The 23,467-nt window shown below is 39.7% G+C and overlaps 1 protein-coding gene across 5 annotated transcripts in view; it reads right to left on the bottom strand.

Annotated features, from left to right (window-relative positions):
- Positions 1-23,467, bottom strand: part of sh3pxd2aa (SH3 and PX domains 2Aa) — a 144,498-nt gene that overhangs the window by 117,484 nt on the left and 3,547 nt on the right. For all 5 annotated transcript variants that reach the window (XM_059329820.1, XM_059329827.1, XM_059329834.1 and 2 more), the window contains exon 2: positions 11,440-11,520. In XM_059329820.1, coding sequence (XP_059185803.1) covers positions 11,440-11,520 — 81 coding nt within the window. The remainder of the gene's footprint in view (positions 1-11,439; positions 11,521-23,467) is intronic.

Here is a 23,467-nt window from a genome sequence, read left to right as displayed (position 1 = left end):
TAACTTGCCTGGTTGCCTTGTTTGGGCTTTTTATTAAGTGGCAATTACCACATTGTAGCTATCAAGTGGTCAGAAAAAGGACAAAAAAGCAGTCCTTCATTGACATATATTCCATTTTAAACAAAAAAAATGTTATGTCTTCCAAAAAGGCATGTTTATTTCAGTGTCAGACTCTCAGCTTCCAAGTGATATCCAATTTATGCAATTCCAACTGTCTAGGGACCCCAGTATGCAGAAATATTCAAATAAAGTAGGCAAAAATAACACATTTTAATGCATGAGGAAAACACATATTATTATCACAGAGCATGCATGCACGTAAAGAAGAGGCTTGTGGGTTCCTATAAGTGGGAGCCCATTTCTCATTCTGATATCTTCAGGTCAGAGGGCTGCTTTTAAAATCACTATGGCTTCGCTAAAATCGCCTAACTTTGGCCCATTATTTTTATGCCCTTCCTGACAAGATATCATGTCATGGTTGAACCTGCTACAGCTTCTGAAAGGGAAAAAAAAACAGCAATAAATCTGCCAGGGAGTTAAAAAGTGAATATTTAGCTCTAATAGCTATAACTCACAAATTACCATGTTATTATGCAAGCAAGCAGGAATCAATGTTGTCTAAAGGCCTCAATATGACATTTTTTACATTATAAATGTCAAATATATTTTTATATATTTTACTATATAAGAGAGGGAAAATAAGTAATAATCTGAAGTTATCATATAAAAGTAGTCCTCCTTTTCCTGAGCTTCTTTATACACATCTTAAGATAACAAATAACTGTGTAGAATCACTTAATTCAGCTTCATATTCCTTTTTATCACATGTCCCTGATAACATGCGTCCTTCAGCCATTCAACAGTGCGAGCTGCTCTGCTCTTAATATCCGGACATAAAGAAAAACACAAAACCTGCCCTCTGTGAACAAGATGCACAGTGGTAGGAGTAAAAAATAAAAAATGTGATTTATCAAATGGTGAACAAAGACAGCGGAGGCTTAGCTAGAAATGTAATGAAAAAGAAAAAACCTTGAGCAGCCTCTCTGTTCAAGGCTCAGTGTGAGGCTGAGCTGCCAAAGATCTGGGAGCACAAGGGCTCAAAAGTTTTCCTCCACTCTCCTCCCCATCCTATGCGGGTGGACGAGACCTTGAGCTGAACAGAAACACAAAGGGCTGGCCAGCAGAGCACAGAGAAGAGAGAGAAAGAAAACAAGACAGAGACGGATAGGGTGCATCAACAGAAGTCTGTCAACTGCCACATACATCTCCAGATAACAGGCAGCAGTGTAAACTGAGGGAGGAACAGGGTATATACTGGGGTTGTGAACGATAAACCGATGCAACCGGTTTAACAAGTGAGAGACACGGCTGCATCGGTAGCAGCCTCCTCAATCCATACAAATCAGCCATGAATTCCTACACTGTAAGAAATATCTGCAGATTTTACGGTGAAAAACTGCTAACCATGACAGCAAAATGCAAGACGCAAGACCGTAAAATGATAAATGGGTTAATTCAGTTTTGGTAACAATTAAATACCATAAATGTATAAATCACCCAAAACAGTATTTTTTTTTACATTTTTTTTTAAAATACATTACTCCACTGTAAAATACACTGGCACCGTGTTTGTGACAAAAAGATACTGTAATATATATATATACACAAGCCATCATTTTTGCATTTATTTTTTGTAAAAATACTTTTTCTCACTGTTAAATGTACTAAACACCATATCTCTAACAGTAATATATTGTAATATTTAATGGTGAAATCTTTAATTCGTGCGGCATTTAAAAAGTATTTTCTTGTCAATTATATGGCAGAACAGTGTTTCTTTTGATGGAAAAACTTTTTATTTTTTACAGTAAAATATGGACTAAAATGGCAATCTTAAATGTGAAATCAACAGTGCTAATATCATTTTACCGTAATATTAAAAAAAGTTCTACCGTATTTATTACGGTAAAGTTCTGGCAACCACAGCTGCCGTTTTTTTACCGTAAAAACAACAGATGTTTTTTTACAGTGTAGATCAGGGATGGGCAACTTAAATGCCGGAGGGGGCCACAATTTTTCATCAACACTACCACAGGGCCACATATAGGACCGTGCACTTAACCAGATAAGATGAAACTGCAATTTTAAATATGTTTCCAGCGCAGTAACTCAACATATTTCATGCTCAAATGCATGTACACTGCAAAAAAAGTGGTGTCTAAAAACAAGATAAAAACTAAATCTGAGGGAAATGATCTTGCTGCATGGACAGATAATTTCACTTGACAAAATGTATTTAATTAAGATTATTAAATCTAGAAATAAGCATGTTGAATGCTTAGAATAAGAAATTAACTCTTAAAACAAGATAAATTATCAAACACTTCTAAATCTAAGTTTGTTTTATCTTAAGAACCAAATAGTTTGCTGTGTATAACAGTTTAAATAGGAATACAAAAGGTTTGAAGGAAATCAAAAATAACCACTTTTTTTAAGTGCAAGAACAGCAGACCAACATTAATTGCAAGAAGTAATTTTGTGCATTTTTACACTGCACTTTTAAGATTTTATGCTCAAATGAATGTGGTTGTAATAAGGGCCACTTCAAGTGAGGGCGCGGGCCATATGCGGCCCCCGGGCCTCCTGTTGCCCATCCCCGTCCTAGATGAATCGATTGTAGAGTGATGGATCGGCTAAAACAATCTAAGTCTCTTATTTTGCATCCCCGCTTCCGACCTTACTTTTATTACGATTTACTTTTATTATAATAAAAGTAAATCATTTTTGAATCGTATCGTAACCTGTGTATCTAGATGTGAATTTAATCGTTTATCACAGAGAGATGTGCAACCCTAGTATATACGTACTTCATCTGCTCAATATACTGCATGTAATCAAATGGAAATGGATGTAAGAGAGGAAGGATATAGATGCATAGATATACACTACACACAAGTATAGATGCCATGTCTTCTTCATGAACTCCCAGCGTGTCAACAACAAACATAAAACAACTTCAAAGGGAGACAGAATACTACAAAAAGACTACTTCAACTACAAAGAGACTTACAATGACCATGAAACAGGAAAATAACCACAACACACAAATAATAACTAGAATGAGATACAAAACAACTACAAAGAGATAGAAATGACCACAAAGAGACACAAAAACCACTACAAAGAGACACAAAACAACTACAAATGACAGAAAATGACCACAAAGACACAAAAAGCTACAAAGACACAAAACATCTACAAAGTGACAGAAAATAACCACAAAGTGACACAAAACATTAAACAAGTGATAGAAAATGACCAAAAGATACAAAAACAACTACAAAGAGACAGAAAATGACCAAAAAGAGCACAAAAACGCTACAAAAAGAGACACAAAACATCTACAAAGTGACAGAAAATGACCACAAAGAGACACACGCATCTACAAAGAAACAAAGACCACAAAGAAGCTATGAAAAAAGGCAAAACAACTACAAACAGGCACATAACAACCACAAAGAGACTGAAAAGGACTACAAAGAGATAGGAAAATGACCACGGAGAGAAACAAAACAACTACAAAGAGACACAAAACAATTACAAAGACAAAGGACAAAGTCTTTAGCTTAGTAAGGAGGAGTCAGTCACTAGTACGATGGTGATGACCTGATCTACCCACATTGAGCTTCATTTGGGCTCTTCAGAAACCTATGGGTGATGTCACGAAAACTACAACCTTCTTTCATACAGTCTAAAGTTGTGACGCCTATACTTATGAGGATTATGAAAGAACCACAGAGAAGCTCCGTCGTCTTTACCAACATGGAAAACTGAATTACTCCTTTCAACCTTGACAAAGGCAGCGCATACCAGATCCTCTCCTTCTGTTAAAATAGCTTAGAGACTGACAGATGCTGCTCTGAGTCAAAAGAATCTCAGTAGTTGGTCCTCTACTTGCACTAATCTATCCAAAACCCAACTGTTACAAATTTGCATCAGTGCCAGTATCAATAGTTTTGAGGCGAAAGGTTTGCAAGCAAGTATTCTACATTTTTGAGTTGTTTATTGTCATGCCTCTGGTGTCTCGTAGGGGGAATCTCCACACTGGCTGTCTAGTCCTCTAAAGACCCTTCTAGTGGCGATTTGCCGCGAGTCATAAAATTCTGCACGTAACACGTCCCACTACTTCCATTTCTATGAGGATCAGGATCTAGACAGTGTACAGGATTAAAAATCTAACACTTTGTACTAAAATAAAATACCAAATTTAGATGTCTGTGCAGGCTGGTTAGAGATATGTGCTCTCTTGTTGGTTGTTGATTATGTTTATTTTGGAAGCCACTTTGGTTTTATAAGCCCCTTTATCTTATTCTAAGATGAACTGGCTTTGTATTCTGGTTTTGTAAACTGTTTTAATTAGGAAATTTCACGTCTTTCTCTAAAATGTTGTTTTAGATCTCCCCATCAAAGCTTCTGCCAAACTACTTTTCTATTGCTGACTATGTCATATTAAACCTTGTGTTTCCTGTGTTAACTCTCCAATCTTCTCTTTCCATCTGTCCGTCTCTCAGATTCCCTGAATGTGTCCCAGTCACCTCACAGTCACACTGCTAAGATTTTGAGCCGTGGAAATGTCCCACAAACGGCTGAACTGTGCTCATTCATCCTAAATTTAGCCCACTCTCCTGATCCCTTTGCCATTGCTGTGGGAAACACTGCATACTTTCCCCCCTCTGCTCCCAATCCAGCAAGGACCTGGCCTGGGCCGCCCTGTCAAGTGCCCGATTGTAACTCACAAGAAGAGTTCCTGTGTTTGGCGTGTAGGTGTCCTTCCTCTGCCTCTCAGAAGGAGCAAAAAACTCTGTTTCCCGGTCTTCTTTCTCACTTGCACACATAAATAAAATAAAACAGCCCTTTATCCTCGACCTGAAACAATGGGCTCCCTCATTCAGTTGAGTTACAGTATGTCCACGGAACACCTCAAGGACAAAGAGGCTGAGCTAGTGGCCTGAGCATTCAGCAATTTATCCCCGAGGATGGCATACCGATAATGCCTTGTGGTCTAGACATATGTTTCCATCAAACAGCCCACTTAGAGGTTAGAGATTCCCAATTCAGTGACCTTCCTTCTAGGCGCTTTGACCACAGCTACTGTATAATTTTCTGAATATAAGACGGTGTGTGCCAAAAGCCTGCTGCTAGCATCCGTAAAGCTATTTTCCAAAAGGACTAAATACTGACCTTGAAACTGACTTTCTGCGCAAACCAGACGAATATTATTTCTTGGTTCTTCAAAGCTGCACTAAACACTGAAAAAGAGATGTTGGAGAGATGTAACATCGAAATCTCTCTGAACTAAATATTCAGCTGCTGTGGGGAGGCTCATATGAGGGCAGACTTGGAAAAAGAAAAGAGAGGGTTTGTGTGTGCGCGCGTGCGGACAGAATACAAACCAAAGGCCCTCGTAAAAAGCTTGAGTCAGAGCGTGTCCTTTCAGATGGTGAGCCACGCCGCAGCTTTAAATACACCAACTTCGCTCGGGGCCCAAGGACGCACAGGGCACATCACCCACTCCTCAGAGGTTCCTGAAACATGCTCATGAAGGCTTCTGATTCATAAGTGACCCTGAAGGAACCGACAACATCACAATATCTTTTAATCACTTCCATCTGCATCATCAGTGATGTCAGCATCAACAGTCTCAGTGTTAGTCATCAGCCCCACTAGTGTTGCTGTCATTCTCATTACCATCATCGCTTTCATATCTTTCATCACTGTCCTCCTCTGCCTCATTATCATCAGCCCAAACATCGTCCTACTCTAACTCCTCAGTGCTCCTCTCCTCCCTCCGCCTGACCTCTACCTCTCTCTGTCCTGGTTTCCTCCCTTCTGATGAGTAACTTTGGCGGCCTAGTTCTGACAAAAGGACACTCTGTTTGACTCACTAGGCAGGTCTGGCTGAGACAAAACCACATCAGTGCACAGCAGAGCAGCCAGGAAGAGCCGCTTACATCCTAAAGAGGAAGATGAGCTGTTCTTTAGTGGACAAACACCAATGATCAGCGGTCGGAGGGATGGAGAGGGATAATAGCAAAGGCATGCAATGTTATTTAGGTGACATATGCGTTAGGTATTAGGGTTGTCAAAAGTATCGATACTAAAACGTTGTATCCAGATACAATACTCATTTTCAAAAGTATCGAGTATCTGAAGCTTGTTATCATGGTTGCAGTTTCTTTTTGCACAACTGTTTTTTATTATAAATATTTAACCTGTGGTTCTGTTAATTTATTTTTTATATTTATTTTTATTTTTAATTAATTTAAACAAAACATAACATAAGTCACCAATGGACAAACACAGTAAAAAAGAAAAAAAAAGAAAAGAAAAAGAACAATAACAACGAAATCACAAAACCAACCTAAATAAAGAAATTAAGAAAACCGCAATAATAAATAAGAACTTGAACACATTAAATAACATTAAAACTAAAACTAGACACAAATAAACATCAAACATAATTACCACATAAAACATACAGTATATCAGTAAACTTAATAACCTAAGAGAAAATATTCTGTTCTGTTAATTTTTACATGTTGCATTTTTCTTGTTAATAAAAATATTTCTGTTAAATTTTGGGGTCTTTGTTTTTATCCTTGTGGTATCGAAAATGGTATTGAGTATCGAATATTTTCTTGAGTATCGGTATCGAGTTGAAAATTTTAGTATCATGACAACCCTTTTAGGTCTATGTGTAGAGTTGGGCAGTATGTTTAAATATTCCAACCGGACATTGGTTGACACTGGTAGATGCGTTGGAGTGGCAAGTTCACTATGGTCTACAAGCTCTCTTATGGTGTGTGTGTGTTCACACTGGGCAAGGCAATGCAAACACTATTTGACATAGTGAGTTATACATTTCAATCCGAGCTGTGTTGCAGAAGTCACATTGAGATCAATTTGCAGCTATTTCAGCATACTTTTTATCTGTTTGATGCAATCACATCCAATCTGTATCTTTTAGGTGTATATTAATTTAGTAGCCACAGTCGGTAAAGCCCTGATCAATCTATGTTCTGTTCAGAAAACAAGTATTTTAAAAGCTGTCTGCTTGTTGACTTGCAGACAGATCTGACAAAGCATCAATTCAGACTTTTCTCACATCAGCATCATACCTTTTATCTATTTATCAAAATAAAATCACAGCTTGTGTTTATTTTAGGTACGTGCTGCTGTAGCAACGTCACATCGGCAGTCATCCAGATGTAGTTCCAGGAAAAGGTGGTGAAATTTATCAAGCTATTGGCATCTCTGGGTAATATTAGTGATCCAGACATGGCAGCATTTTATTTTCACAACAGGTACAAAACAACAAAAGTAGTTGTTTCTGCCACGGTTGATGACAATAACATTAACACTTAATAAACACAATTGTGATCCTGCAGTCAAACTTGCGAGTGAAGCGAGGTGAAAATTCGCTTCACATCTGGTGCCAATATGTCATTTGCTTTTTTAAGGTTGAAAAAAACACAAAATAAACCACAAAATGACAAGAAAGGAAATATTCTTACACCTATTTTTCCTTATTATTATAACAGATAACCACACAACTTCAAGTGTCATTCAAATTAGACAGAAACAAAATAAAACTCCCTTAAACTTTACTCCCTTAAACGTTTTTCCACTGTTCCAAATATCACCAACACTGGTTTGGTTAAGTAAAAGCCCTAAATTACCATGTAAGATGTTAGTTTAGCCAGACCCATCGCCACACAACTGCCCACTGAAAAAAGTACTGCCCGGTAATCACAGATTGCGCCTTATTTATGCTCCCTTTACTCACGTCCATTTCAAATTATATAACTGACACTGCCCACATACTTTCATTCATCTTTTATAATACATTAGACGGCAGTTCAGAGTCAAACAACATGGCAACAGTGGAGGAAGTCATAATATATATAGTTTTTAATAGTATTTCATCAAAAAGTTCCGCAATTGGGGGCGTCCCGGTGGCTCACACTGGTAGAACGCGTACCATTAAGGCCGTGTGCTTGCTGCAGCGGACCCGGGTTCAAATCCGGCCTGAGGTCCCTTTGCTGCATGTCTTCCCCTCTGTCTCTCCCTTTCTATCTGTCTCTATCTAATAAAGCAGTAAAATGCCAAAAAAATAATCTTTAAAAAAAAAAAAAGTTCCGTTATTGAACATAGGCTAGGGTGTCTACCATGGGTGTCATGTGACTGAAATTACATAAAATATTTTTAAATTTAAAAAAATATAACAAAGTCAAAATTGCAAAAAGTGTCCCACATTAGTCGAATTCACCCTACTATGAAATTTCTTCATGGTAACTATTTGCTACACTGCCCCCACAGTTTCCATTGGTACTGCTCTGTTCCGTCAATGTCCATAAGGTTCAAGAAAAACAAATATGAATGACGTGAATATGGAGCATGGACAGAAGTCTCTGTGTGTATCTGTATACATATATAATGTTGACTATAAATGAGGCCACAGCAGATATATTCGTCAGGTTTCACAACCCTATGTGTGTGTGTGTGTGTGTGTGTGTACAAGCGTTTGTCTGTCTTGACTTGCTTTTGCCTGTAATTGAGGTGCGTCGATTGTTTGATTGAGGGCCAGTAATGAAAAAAATCTAACCTCTGTTCCAGCAGGGCAGCTTTAGACCCCCAAACCACCATCAAATAAAGAACTAATGGAAAAATGATTACAAGGGATGGCAGAGAGAGAGATGTGCTACTTTCTCCCTAAAGAAGTGGACAGTGTGAAATCCAACACACTCTTTACAGAATAAAAATGCACAGACAAAATGGCTCCCCACAGGGCAATTCTGTCTGCATTTTGCATTAATATATTCATTCTATTAGCTGTAAACTACTACTTTTTCACAGAGGGCCACTAAATAGCCCTAATATGACTCTTATTATTTTTACTTTAACACAATTTCTGCATCGCTGGCTTCACACTGCAGAGGCATTTTGAAATGTGACTGGACCCTTTCAAATTTTACATTTTCCAGGAGAAGAGGGCATGCCTATGCAAAGCTGTTTTTCGAGTGATACAAACAAAGGGCCTTTTTACACCTTGCACTAAAATGCATTTTAGGTGATCAGATTGCAATCGAATAGTACTTGACCACAAGAAGGAATAGGTCTGAATGCACCCAAAACATTCAGGTTGTGATTTGATTGGCCAAATCATAACCACATGCTGTTTGACTGCAGACCTGAAATCAAATAATTTCCATTTGGTGTAGACCTTTTCTCAGAAAAAATAATAAAAACTTGGAAATAAATGAAAAAAATAACCATAACCAATTGCTGGCTCAATAGCTTTTTTGTCACAGTGAAAAGCACCAAACGTGGAATTATTTTGATTGGATATTATGATTTGCAAGATTTAGATATGTCAGACTGATACTCAGGTGGAGACACATATAAATACCAGGTCTGAATGTAATAAGGTTAAGTCATATCTGGATACAATGTGGATACAAGACACCGTTTTATTGTCCATGCATTCTACGCACAACATGAAGAGTTGGTTTTTGGGACAAAACCTAAACAAAGTCAGTGAAAGCAACATCTGTGGCCGCTCTTATTCTTAACACCAGCCCAGAACCCAGACCATCGTGTTTCCAGGAAGACAGCCTGTTCTGGTTATTACTGGGAAACAGTTTTGAAATCCCCAGCCTTCTTTGCCAAATCTTCGGTTAAAGCGCTCTCCAACAGTTTCAGAGCGGCCATCCATGTTTCTCTCCCCAAGGGTTAGCCGGGCTGCTGAGAGCAGCAGGGTCTCTGCACCACATAAATGTTTGGACAGGAGAGGCTCCAGGTTGCTCTGAAAACAATGGGATCAAACAGGACCATCAAAGGCATCTAGCAAGTTCAAAGGCTGGCAGCGGGAACTTTACTTTCGGCCCATATACCGGCAGAGACAGAGGATTACTGAGCATTAGAAAGCTGGTCTGTCAGTATAGCCAGTGGTAGTTTTATTCATGTCACAGTGCAAATGGAAACATGAAGGAACCAGGCAGGAGGAGTGCTGGTGGTGATACATTGCAGTATGATTTAAAAGGGACACCTGGTAAATCCTGTAAATATGTAGCAAGGGATTTTCACAAAAGGACCAAACTTTGGCCATGTGAGAGATGCTTTCTTTGACAAGTCAATAAAGCGCCAACCAAGTTGGGTGACCTTTACCCCGCACCATCTGACAAAGCTAACAAAATCAATCTTGCAGCTGCTGACTGGGAGTGATTTTGTGCCAAGCCATCCATGAACCATTAAAGTTCATTAGTTTCCTCCCAGGCAATTTGAGGGGCTTAATATCAGGAAGAAGATACACATCCACTTTGCTCGCCTGCGTCTCAGACTTGTCCAGAACATTCAGGCACACTTAGCTTGCTTTTCTTGTTTATTATTCTACCTTTGTCTTTTATTCCACATTGGGAGTGATCAGTTGTAGGGGGGAGTCTATTTTCTACCTCACACTGCCCCTCTGGTTATCAATGGGACCTTTCAGAAAGGCCCTCCACTGATTGAAACATCATTTCCTGCTGGACTAGCACACTGGAGCTATTGAGATGTGCCCCCTGTAACTCTCTCACTACGGCCCTTTCATATTTACTAGTGACCCGAGGACCTCTGGTCCAATATACATATGGTATCAGCTTGCAGTGGGCCCAGGGTGCAAGGGGCATAAATGCACACAAACATTCTCTCAGTATGGAATAGTCAACGTGAAAGATACAAGGCAGGGTTTTCACTGCAACTCCTGCTCTGTTCCAAAATAAATAGAGTCCCGAAGAGAGAACTCGACACTTTAAACATGAGAGTAAAGCATCCGAGCCAAGAAAACAAAAAAAGATCTCCTTCATATAAGACTATATTTAAAGAACCCACCAATCAGAGCAGCCTGCACTACAAAATCTAGCAGCGACCCACTATAAAGCATGGTACATTAAATTGACTTCCATGTGGATTTCTTGCTTGTACTATAAAAAAGGCCTGTCAGCTCCCTGACGTTTTGAGGGTAAGGCAGAGATTAGATGAGAGGGAGAAAGAAGAGGGGTGAAAGAAGGAGGGGTGCAGATATAGAGAGAGCAGAGAGAGATGCGGTGCATTGCTGCATCTCGACGAGGCCAAGGGATACAAACCATGTCTCCCCTGCTCCCCGACCAATTACTAACACACACATTGATTCATTGAGGCGACGAGGTGTGGAGAACACGGCCATAGACACGGCGGTAGTGAACAGTCGCAAGGCTTACACATTAATCTATACAAAACAACGCTGCAAGTTCACAGGATTGACATGTTCAAAATACATCAGCGTCAATGGAATTAGGGATTTCTCTATAAACACACCCCGCACAGAGCATGCAAGAGAGTACATGAGTGATGGAAGATTACCTGTAGGTCAAAGAATTTGCTGTATCTTCTGTAGATGATGTGGGAGGTGTTGTCAGAGTAGGTGACATTGATGAGATACACCTGCAAAGAGAAGAAAAGCAGAAGAAAGTTTGAACTTTGTTTTGATTTTAGTCCTAACTGGCATTCTTTGTCCAGCCAACAGCGGGAAACTCAACAATATACAACTCCAGTGATATAAAGTAACATTGGCAATAATCATAGTCAGTTGACTGATAGTTCACTCAATATATTCAACAACCCTTTTGTGTTGTTGTTGTGTCATCAACATAGGGCATTGCACAATGCACAATGGATGGTGGACCACATTGATTACCTCCAAGCTTTTGCTCCATTAATACAGATACTACAGATACCAAAAAAAAGCATGGACTCATTATTACTCATATGAAGACATATCACGTGCAAGCCTCCATATTTTTTTTTTCCAACCTGAAGCCAACTTCAGCTACCCCTTCAGGTTGAGAAAACCTACAATCTCTTTTGTTCCAGCTGGTACAGCTTTTTGGGCTTCCGAACCAATTACAATACCGAACAAAATTAAATATTTGAACTGGAACCGAACCGAATCCAAGCTGGTTGAAACAGGGTATAGTTACTAAAATAACTGACTGAAATGGCATTCCCATGTGCTTGTTGTACCAAAAACCTCACAAATAACATGCTCACACAGCCTAAGACCAATTCCCCCAACATGACCATTCAATGACAAGCACTCATAAATCTGTCAGCGGTTGATACTTTGGGATGGATGGTGACATCATCCCTCCTGTGTCAGCACACTGACCTGTTGGCCTTTACCCTTGGCTCCAGCAATGCTGCAGCCCTGTGAGGCCTGATAAGATTGAGTCCATTTATCCGTCAAGAGGAGGTAAGTGATGCCACCATTATTTGTAATCTAATGAAAGATAGATAACCAAGGTAAAAGATGCAGAGGCCAGGAATTTTTCATCAGTGACGTGAAAAGAAGGTTGGCTCCTTCATCTGCTGATATACCGTATACTGTACAGAAAAGGGCTCTGGATGTCAAATTGCTCAAGTGGATAAGTTGTTCCATAACATTAGGCCACAAGCTGTTGAAGGGGGAATTACATTGACTTGTCAGTATTGGGTCTACCAACACTCTCTAATATACTGTTAAGCTTAAAGTGTTTCATACTCCGTTCCCTTCATTGGGGTCTAAAGGTTCTGAATGGTTCTGCAAGCATTCAAGCATTAGAGCCAATCCCAGCTAACATGCTACTGGGTGTTACTGGAGACTTTATTCATGACTGGTGTTTCTCTTTTTTCATCATTGGGAAATCATGACTTTAATATATAATACAGATCGAAATCCACAAATACAGACATAGATTTGCCTTTTTTCTTTTTCCCATTGTCGTTGCCAGATCACAAGCATTCATGGTGTTTCTGTATGTTTTGTACCCAATGAGCACTTCAAAGACATACATTTGGCGCATACTCAACATACAGCTAAAATAGCCATTATGAAGTGATTTGCCTTAAAACAAGATGTTGTCACCCAGCCAAAGCATTCCAGCTAAGTGTACCAGACACAGTGCAAATAGAAATCCACTTAGCATCAAGCCACTGTGAATACAGAAACGATTGACTTTGCCTCTTGTATAGCATTCAGATTAAATAAAGGCAATGTGTTTCCCTGGTGAGGAATTCCTATTCCTTATTCTAGCAAGGTCCATCTTTCTGACTGATCTTACACTGTCACTCCAGCCCTCCGTACCTGCCAAGAGCCTCCAGAGCAGAGCCGAGATGAATGAGGTTGAGGCAGCAGCATGAAACAAAAGAAGTTCCACAACAAAGCTGAGGGTTAAAAGGCCTTGTTGCTGCTGGAAGGGGCTCAGCTGCTGCTGGCAAGGAGCCATCCCAGTATGTTCACTCCCATGCAAACACAGCTACTGGCATCCAGAAGCTGTGACTGTCACACTACACTGGCAAACTTGTTCTTAGCACAGCAGGGTGTCACCACAGCAATTAGCTTTGGCATTTATTGCTATGAAAATGTGCTCCCCGGGGTACTGCCAAGTTACAAAAATCACAAAAGTCACAAACTGGCTTAGTGCCACAGTTAGCAATGTTTCCAAGTGTCCTTGTGCTACTCATGAGTATAGCCCAGAGCTCTTTTTGGTGCTCATTTACTCAGCTTGTCTTAAAGAAATGGTCGTACATTTTAGAAAACTGAAAGGCACACGTGTCAAAACAAGTTATCTGATGGCTGATGTGTCCTCATGTCACATGGGGCTTTATAGAGCTTTTAAAACTTTACGTAAGCCAGAGTTGACTTCACTATCAAAAATACCCCAAATATCTCCATGCTGTTAGTGCATACCAGTCAACACCGATGGGAACTTATCTAAGCACTCCTCAGAGATTGTTTGTGTGTGGCACTAAGTGCATATTATACATCTACCTATACTACATTTTGTCACCGTAATGTAAAGTCCAAGGGCCAAGCAAGAGCTCATGGGTAGGACCAGCAGGAGAAACACACTGTGCAGAAGTAAACCCAGAGGCCAGAGACTTTTTTTGCCATACTCCTGGTTCTTTGGGTCCAGTAACCAGTTCTTATAATACATTCATGATAACATCCTCAGAGAGCAAATAGCATTGTGGTAAACTCTAGTTCAAATATATCTGGCATTTCTGTAATTCTATTCTTTGTCACATATTATCCAACAGATGCCTGTACAGAAACATCTATGTTAAACAAATGTCATTGATATATCGGCCTGCTCAGTCTCTCGTGTATATGCACACATTAGTCACTAGTCTATGCGGAATTTACTCCAATTCTACTATGTGTCTGTGTTTACAAACTCCTCCCATCATGCCTCTGGGCCACTTTATTCAACTCAGAAGCAAATCCATGCTGAGCTGAGGTATAAGAGTGGAGCCAGGCTGGAAGATGTGGATTCAGTGAAAAGATCCAAACCCCAGAAGCAGATGGGTATGTGATGGCAACCGCAGTGGAAAACACAACCAACAACCATCCATGGTCTGCCCATGCCCAAAATATCAAGCTTAAACCTAATGCCCCCCCAGTCCCCAAAATAGACTCTATTCACTCAACACTCCCAGTAAATTATAACAGTCTAGGCTGCTGCCTCTCAAGATGACTGAAGAGACATCAAGCAGTAAACATAGTCTGATTTGCAAGAAATGAAATGTGATTATTTCGTTTTGCATATTACATGGGAGCTGCTTTTTCTTCACCCCTTCATGAGGAATGGGACACACTCATGCAACAACTAAAATAAGCCAACCTGCTGAGTCAGAGCTCAAGTGCATTCAGTCGTGACTGCTAAGTGCAGCCAAAATGCCCTTGATCAATTTGTTTAACAACAGTGTAACACTTTACCCCAATTTAGCTTTCATCAGCACTATGTAAACATTAAATACATGCATATTAAAGCTAATTTAAAGATGAAATTTGTCCATTTTTTACTTTAAAACATTCTAAAAAAAACTAACATTATCAACAGAACAAGAAGAAGTGACATTGTTGACATTATGTCAAAGACATAATGTATTGTATTGTAGAGATATCGACTAAAATTAGCATGCTGACCAGTTAGTCCTGTCTTAGTGAAGAGACAATGAAGCTTCATGAAGCATTTGCTTTATTTATGGAGCCCACTAGATGGCGCTCTTTGTTCAACAAAGGGCTTAAAACACACTCAATTAGCATTGCTAAAGACGTTTTTTTAAGCCAAGACCGCCATCTAGTGGGGTCAAAAAATAAATCAAATGCTTCATGAAGCTTCATTGTTCCTTCACTACTGTCTTGTGCCTCAAGAGGCCACTGCTGCATCCAGTCTGCCCTCAGAAAGGACAAAGAAGTAGACACACTGTTGGCTGTACAGCAGTTATCAGCTTTAGTGTAAAACTAAAATTAAGACCTAGCGTTACAAACTGAAATTCTGCATTTAACAGACTGTTGGAATGGTTAAGTTTAGCTTCATCTCAGTGTACATGACTCATTCAGCCGAATGCATGGAGATCAACAGAGAGGAGAAACAGGCAGCAATGCAAGAGGACGCAGAAGCGAAATAGGCGACTTAGCTTAGCCGATGTGCTAGGATATTGCATTGTTGTATGCACCTGTTACTCCCACTGTCTGGGTGTTGTTCTTTGTGCAGCAATTTCAGATGTATGCATATCTGTATATGTGGGAGTTTGAGTGTGTAAGCCTGAGAACCGCCTTTGTCCAGTACCTAATCAGTCCCATCTCAACAGTCTCTTAAATAAGGAATATCACTTCAAGTGTAGGTTTTTAAAAAAAATCATTTTTCATTTTTGAAAACAGTGCTAGGTTTATTATAAGTTTAACTGTATACATTTTGAGTGTCATTACTGCATTTAGTGAATCATACATTACTTGTACAAGGTGAAATATTGCCCCCTATTCTTTGGGAGCATGTGGCCAGACATTACAAAGACAAAGACATTACATTCACCTTTAAGTGTTTATGAATGAACAGTATTTTGTCAAAAAGAACTTCTCCTATAAATACACATTTTTTTGTCATTCATTATCCATATTAAAATCAGCATCCAGTTATGGCTGCCGACATGATGAGTTAAAGTTTTTGTTGAATACATGAAAAAAAAAACATATTCTAGGTTTAAACATATTCTATTATTAAACATAAATATCATGCTTATACTTCCTAAATAAGGGTTTTATTAAGGGGTTTATCTGTCAATGACATGGAAGATGAGCCATTTTCACAGCAGCCACAGACACAAACTCAATTATCTGCAAGCATTAAAACAACACTAACAACAGCTGTACAATTTGCTTTCCATATCCTTGTGCGGATATTACAACACAGAAATCAAGATAAGACAGTCAAACACAATCTTGTGATTGCTGTAAGACATTCTTGCACGGCAGGCATGTCTGGGCCAATGAGACATTGCTGCAATTCCAACATGAAGGCTGAAATTTGGGCAAGGATGCAACATGAAAGGTCACGTGGAGAAGCAGGATCCTCATGATCACTTGATTTCTAACACTCTGCTGTTAACAACCACACCTTTCTTTGGAAACAGGAAGGTCTTCAAAACTAAAATGGGTATCGAGGGATCAGGAAACAATGAGGAGGGTGAACCATAAGTTACTGTAGATGACTATCAAGAGCCTAACATGAGGAAGTTTGACCAGATGTGCTACTGGTTTAGTGCAACTGAAAATAGCAACCCCTTTAATGAACAATATCTGTAAGTCATAAGTCATTTTGTGATTCAGTGGGGGGAAAAAAACAAGTCTTTTCTTGATCACAGATTAGTCAAGTTTTTCTTCAGATTCCACAACAGTCACGTGTCAATACTCCATTTCTTTTCAAAGCATTCTAAAATTGATTCATAAACAGGGAAAACACAAAGGAGCGGAAAAAAACTAAACAACTCAGAGAAGGCTTTGGGGGCTTGAATGTCCCAGATAGCAAGAAAAGACCTTGTACATCTGTTATTCCCACGGAAGAAGCAAGACTTGAAAACAAAAGTTTTATTCATGCTCAGACGCAAAGAGAGAAACATGAATTCTTACGACAGAACAAATTGGACCTCTGATTATTTCATCATGTTCTTCTGGAATAGCTATGAATATTCATCTTGAGTTTACAGCTTACTTTTAGTCCTACTGATTCTTGTGAAGGTAACATTTGTCTAATAACACAATCATCAATACCATAAGAAGATACTGTAGATAGTATAGATAAAATAACTTACAGTATCGGAGGAAAGCGAGGACCCAGTCTCACAGTTTTCAAGTGAAGAAGGCAAAAGAGTGGAGTGCTTGGTGGGGCAGAGAATGTGGACGTAGCCACTAAATGCAGTGAACCCCGCCTAAACTACTATATTTAAAGTTAACTATAAAACAGACACACATCAGACCATGAAAGCGCAAATGTTCAGACTACAAAAAGTCAGGTTGGAAAAATTCTCTTTTCATGGGAGTGAAGTGTTTCCACATGGAACCACAAGCTAAATATGCTCCCTTGTCTAATACAGTCAGTTATTCTTTCAGTCCAGCCAAAGAGGTTAACAAATGACAATAAAGCATGACAAATTCTTCTAAGCTGTTTCTCAGCAAAGCCAACAAAAATGTCACAAGAGTGAAATAAACTGCAAGACAATTCATAAGCTTTGACCGAGGGTCTTTGGAAACCCCCCTAAAGACAAGGTTTTTGTATCTGCTGCCAGAACAGTGGCCTTTATTAACCACACACCAGGCCGACGCCTCAGCTTTCCTAAACTATGTTCACTTCCACTTTGAAATGGACCAATCATGCCTTCTGTGCCTTTGTGGTGGGTGCAGGGAAGTGCCGGTCACAGGGTGCTGAGGAAAAGTGTCTGTTCAGCAGGCACGTCCTGTGCACCTTTGATGGCGTCGTGATACCATTTTAACTTGTTCACAAAAGAACAATCCATAAGTGATTTTGTATCAGATCCCAACAAAGTTAAAAGACAGACAAGGTCATGTTCTCATGTAAACATTGTTTGCAATTACAAACACGACTTCAAAGGTAGGCTTTCAGGGGATGAATCCAGTTAACTGCCTATTGCAAGTATAAGTCAGGCTATAAGCACTTTGATATGTGACTTTCAAAGAAATATGAGACAACTCGGAGACCCCCAAATAATATTACATTATAACCTTAGTCACACTGATAAAACTTCATCAGTAGAGGGACTGTTTGAAACTAAACAACAGAAATATTACAGGCATATAGCAAAGGATGTATCAAATATGGTTGGGCAATGTCTACTGAATTGGCATATGACCCAATGCAACATCATAATGGACACGTATGTCTTTGCTGTTGGGGGAGGGGGGTGCTTGCACAGCAGCTGGATTTTTGCAATATCACAAGATCACCCACTAATCACAGGATTATTTATCATGCAAATCCTTCTTGGTCAGGTCTTAATTTTTGAGCTTGAGTTCGTAGAACCAGTGGTTTGGCCAATCATCTTCCTGTGAGGAGCTACTAGCAGCTATGTGTTTGTGATGACATTGAGGGGTGACTGTTCATGGAAAGGACGGTGTGTGATGTTTATAGACAAATGGTTCATCCAATGATCTTCCAGTTAATTATTTAGAGTGCCTGTCCTTTTCCAAAAAGTTTCTGATAGCAGCTTCTCAGATGGTTCTGGGAAACAAAACATCTCATCAATCGTGACTTTATTTTGCCAGAAAGAGACTGTAAATACAAGTGATTTGTAATTTCACCAGTAGCTCTTGTCTGAGCCAATTCTCAAGAAGGATCAGTTCTGACAATGATTTAGCTTTTGGGGGCAACAGGAAATATTTTAAGGGTTCTGTTGTTGCCAGTGTGTTCTATACCCTTCCAGACATCATGTGAATCATTCTGTTTACGCAGCCATTTTGGCAGGAAATGTTGGGGTTGTGTAAGGGCCATAATAAAAGTCTTCTAAATAAATAGGATATTAACATGAGTAAGCGTTGTATTTTGCATCTGATAACTGATGACGCATCAGAATTTGAATCTGTTGCTCATGAGGTCCCTCATGAGGTACCATTTGCTTGTAGTTCATTTGTATAGTAATCCATTTTGCTGTCTTTCAGGATATTTGAAAACAAAATTCTCTCCCTTTACACTGATTGTTCTGGCTCATGGCACACAAACTACCATGCGAATTCTGTACTGCATAAACACAGCAAGCGAAGAATCTAGCTGCTGAAAGTATTGTTTTTTTCCAGCTAGTGCTTTCCTGCCTATATGGCAAGGTTTTGATTTGAAGTGATCATGTGACTACTAGCTACTCTATATTCACTATTCACCATTCATTGGCTTGAGTTTAAAGACAAAGCATGGTTAACAAAATCAGGGCATAGAGTTTAAAACATATGGGCATTTATCAAGCAGTAAGTAATGATCAATTGATGAATCAAGTTTTATGGGAACTGTAAGATCTGATCATCTTACAAATCTGATCATCTGGTCATCTGAGGTATACTAGGGAGTAAAACTCAGGCAGCATTTGCACAAATTTTGACCAATCTTTTCTGTTACTTGTGTCTAGTGACCCCCACAAAAGAGCAATACTAAATCACTGGAGAACCCCTTAAAGTCGAAGTATCTGTGTAAATACTGAAATATCATTTAACTATTACTGTACTTTATGGTGGATATATTACTAGCATGACCAAATATTTCAAATAAATCATCATTAAGCGCTTTGGGAGAGAAAGAATATCTTGTCATGCTAATCAGGCCAGTCTGATTCTAATAACTTTTTAGCCAATTTCCCTGACTATCTAGTAATCTAGTAAAGAGAGCTGCGAGCAAGACAACTCCATCTCTTTTTTCTTCTTCCAGTTTCTCTCTTCTTCCTTCCTCTGTCTCTCAGTCTACATAAAAATGGCACGACATCACATCCAGTGATGTTAAGAACGATCAATTCAGGTCATTTTCCCATAAAAATAAAACCAGAGTCGGCGCACTTGAGGCCACACGTGATGCCCACACATGCTCTGTTTCTCCACAGAGCATCGCCATTTCTGGGTGATGTAATCATAAGTCAAGCTGTTGAGGGAGCTGGAGGCCATGTTCAAGCACCACAACATGTGCTTTTAGCCTGAACGCAGACAGAGCGGAGGAGACGTCTTGCTATCAGAATAGAGCTGCTGCCCTGCTTTAAGATTTGCTGGAGAAAGATAAAAGATCACATCTGGTATTGAACACATGAAAACAACCCCCAGCATGTGTGTGAGGTCCTGGTAATAACAGTGTGAGAACATCCGCAGCTTTTGTCAACCACTCGTGCTGGTGCATGCAGCACAGATACACACTCCTGTCAGTATCAGTGTCAGAGCTCGGGCTCTGAGCATTACCAACAGACGTCAGCAAGGCCCCTGACTCACCCTCTTTTCTTTCTCACACATACAGCTAGTTGACAAACTCTTCAAGACAATGCCAATCTCCCCCCAAAACACTGGTCCCATAAACCTCTCTACACATCAGCCTCCCAGTTAGGGGGGAGCATCTGAAAACAGGGACCCTTTTCACCGAGATATCACTCTGTGTTTGATAGGCCAATAAATATTTGAGTGGAGAACAGCTCTCTGAAGAGATATTTTATGGTGCCAAATAACAACACCGTCTTCCAGTCTGGGGGCTTTGCGCGGCACAGGAGTCTCTAGAAAATGAAATGTTATGGGACTGGGACTTGTAGGGGAAACAGAAGCTTAAAGTAAACATGGCCGTGCCCAACCTTGCTCTCTCTTTTATCACCTCCTCCAGCAAACACATCCACACAAAGCAGTTCACAGGAGGAGAATGTGTGTCTGTGATGCGTGTTTGCGAATCAGCGGTCCAGCTCTCCCTACGGTCCGACAAGCACTTCCCTTTGACAAAGCCCCAAGTCTCATCCCCCCCCCTCCTCTCACAAGATAAGCATTTCCAGCTGGTTTCACAAACATTACAAATGAGATTCAATGGGTGCCACAGATTGTGTCTTTCTCTCGTTTTCTCTCCCTCCCTCTTTCCCTCTTTTTTATTCTCACACTGACTAGCCTTGTCTCCTGAGACAGGGTAGCTAGGGAAACTAGGCCACTGACTGGCCCGCTGAGACAGTAGAGCCCAAAACACAGTACAGCTCTGCTTGGCTCTGAGAAGCTCCTGTTACACTTTAACTGTACTTATAGTAGCCTGGATACTACTCAACAAGCCTATATATACAGTTGGACTGATTTGGGAAGCTCATGTTACACTACCAAACTACTCTGTGGAAGCAGTGGCTGTGCATTAGGAGCCAAAGTTGCATTAAAACATATTAGCCTAGTGTATATATCATCAACAGTGGACCATTAATTCACTGTCTCTAAGCACTAGAGAATTCTGCCGTTGAGTGTTTGGTTGCATTAGTCTGCTAAGCACAATTATTTGTTTTCAGTGTGCGTGTTCTCATAGTTGGACATCTTGCCGAGAGTGAGATGAGAAGATTGATACTATTCTTCAATGTCTATGTGTTAGGTATGAAGCTAGATGTAGGAAATGATTAGCTAAGCTTACTTTTTTATGCTAACTAGCATAAAACTGCTTTCATGTTAACTAGCTTAAATAGAGAGTATTTTTTTCTTAAACTGGAGACAGCTACCTTGGCTTTATCCAAATAAAAAGGTGTTAAACCCATGACTTGTGGTGAAGCGTACACTGTAAAAATGAATCTGTTTAATTACGGTAATTAAAAGTGTCTACTACGGTGATATACAATTTTGAATTTTACACCCTATTTCTGATGTAATTTGACAGTGTTTTACTGTTATTTCTACAAACATTTTTCACAGTGTATGGTTTTTGTTTCACCAGCTATTAAGTAACCCAGAAGGCCTATGTATTGACATTTAATGGCTAACTTAAAATGTGGTACTATGTTATTTAGCTAATCTAGCTGACACCATGCTAGCTTTCTGTATATTGCAGTGCATTCAATGGGATGGCTGAATTTGCAGACACACACAAGCCCATGAGGAGATAAATATGTGACTGAGTGCTTGAGCAACACTCAACTGTGATTCTGCGACAATGTAGCAGGCCACGTCCATTTTTTAGCATTGTCACTCGTAGTCTGAACACAGCTTTAGAGGAGCTGTTGGCATACTTTGGAACATTGGACTGAACCAGGCCAGCTGGCCAGCTTCCATTTTTAATGCTAAGCTAACAGCATACTTAAGACACATGAGTTATCCATCTGTAAAACTAACTCTTCACAAGACAGCAAATAATTGTGTTTTCGAAATTTCAAACTATTCTTTTAATAGTTATTCAAACACGATGTGCATGTGACTTTTCTCACATGGAAGGTTAATAATATTGAATATTAACTGTATTTGTGGTGCTCACAACATTGAAATGTGACTTTTAGAAGGTTCACCAGCAATGTGTCATTCCTGAACCAGTGTCCTGGTTACTCTGCATATCTTTGCAGATACTGAACATGCTTTAAAGGTAGAGTCTTTGATTCTAATCTCATGCAATTTGGGCAAATTCAGCAAAAAATTCCTCACAGTATGCTAGATGTCCATTCTGTGCGTGTCCTGAAAAATATTTTTATACACAGCCCTGGCTCTGTGCATGGGAAATAAACAAAGTGTTTCTGGCTGTGCCATATAACACTATTCAGTTGGTTCTCGTACATGGGACAGGGGAAAACCCATGGATGTATACAGAGGAGGTAAATGTCGACAGGAGCAGTGTATTTGTTTGGGTGCTGACTTTAATTATCAACAATATTTCTCCATTATCGCAGACTCCACGTTTACACTATGGGGACTATTTCTCAGGTAGAAAGTTATCCCAATAAAAATCTGTTAACTCTGTGGATCATCAAGAATAACTAAAATTGTTTCTCGAAAGAGATGTTTTTCATTTCAAATATTTGGGAAACTTCTGTCAAAACTATTTTATGTTCAAACTGATCATTCAAACTACATGTTTGGTTTGTTGTCATTTGAATATAAGTGTTTGTGAATATGCATGACTAATGCACAATATGAACTCAAGTGCCTTGAGGCACGTTTTTGCATTATAACCTAATCCTGAAGCCGTGTCAACATCTAGTATTAAGACCATTATTATTTCAGTTGATATTGTTCTTACATGAAGCGTAAATACTTTTGTTTAATCAAATAAACACAAACTAATTGGCGCACAGCAAACCTGGGGGGCAGGTAGTACTCCAGTATGGGAGTACTGGTGGGTTTCAAGCGCTCTAGGCAAACTATAATTAAGCTGCCATGTGGAGTCTGCTGCGTGCCTTGCACTTGATGGGTACTTGAAGGCGACACAGTACATGCACAATACCCCATGAATGGGAGGAAGGGGGGTTGGGGTTGTCAGTTGGGGCCCACAGCTCATTTTTGCCTTGGGGCTCTGTACAGTGATGCTTCAACAGTGTCAGAGTTTAGGTATCAGTTACATTGGGGCCACCCCGTGTTAAAAATATATACACTCATAGCCCA

Source organism: Centropristis striata, chromosome 1 (assembly GCF_030273125.1).
Source record: "Centropristis striata isolate RG_2023a ecotype Rhode Island chromosome 1, C.striata_1.0, whole genome shotgun sequence".
In the NCBI taxonomy this organism is placed as follows: domain Eukaryota; kingdom Metazoa; phylum Chordata; class Actinopteri; order Perciformes; family Serranidae; genus Centropristis; species Centropristis striata.
Note: the sequence above shows the minus strand (reverse complement) of the source record. Positions and strands in the feature narration are given on the sequence as shown.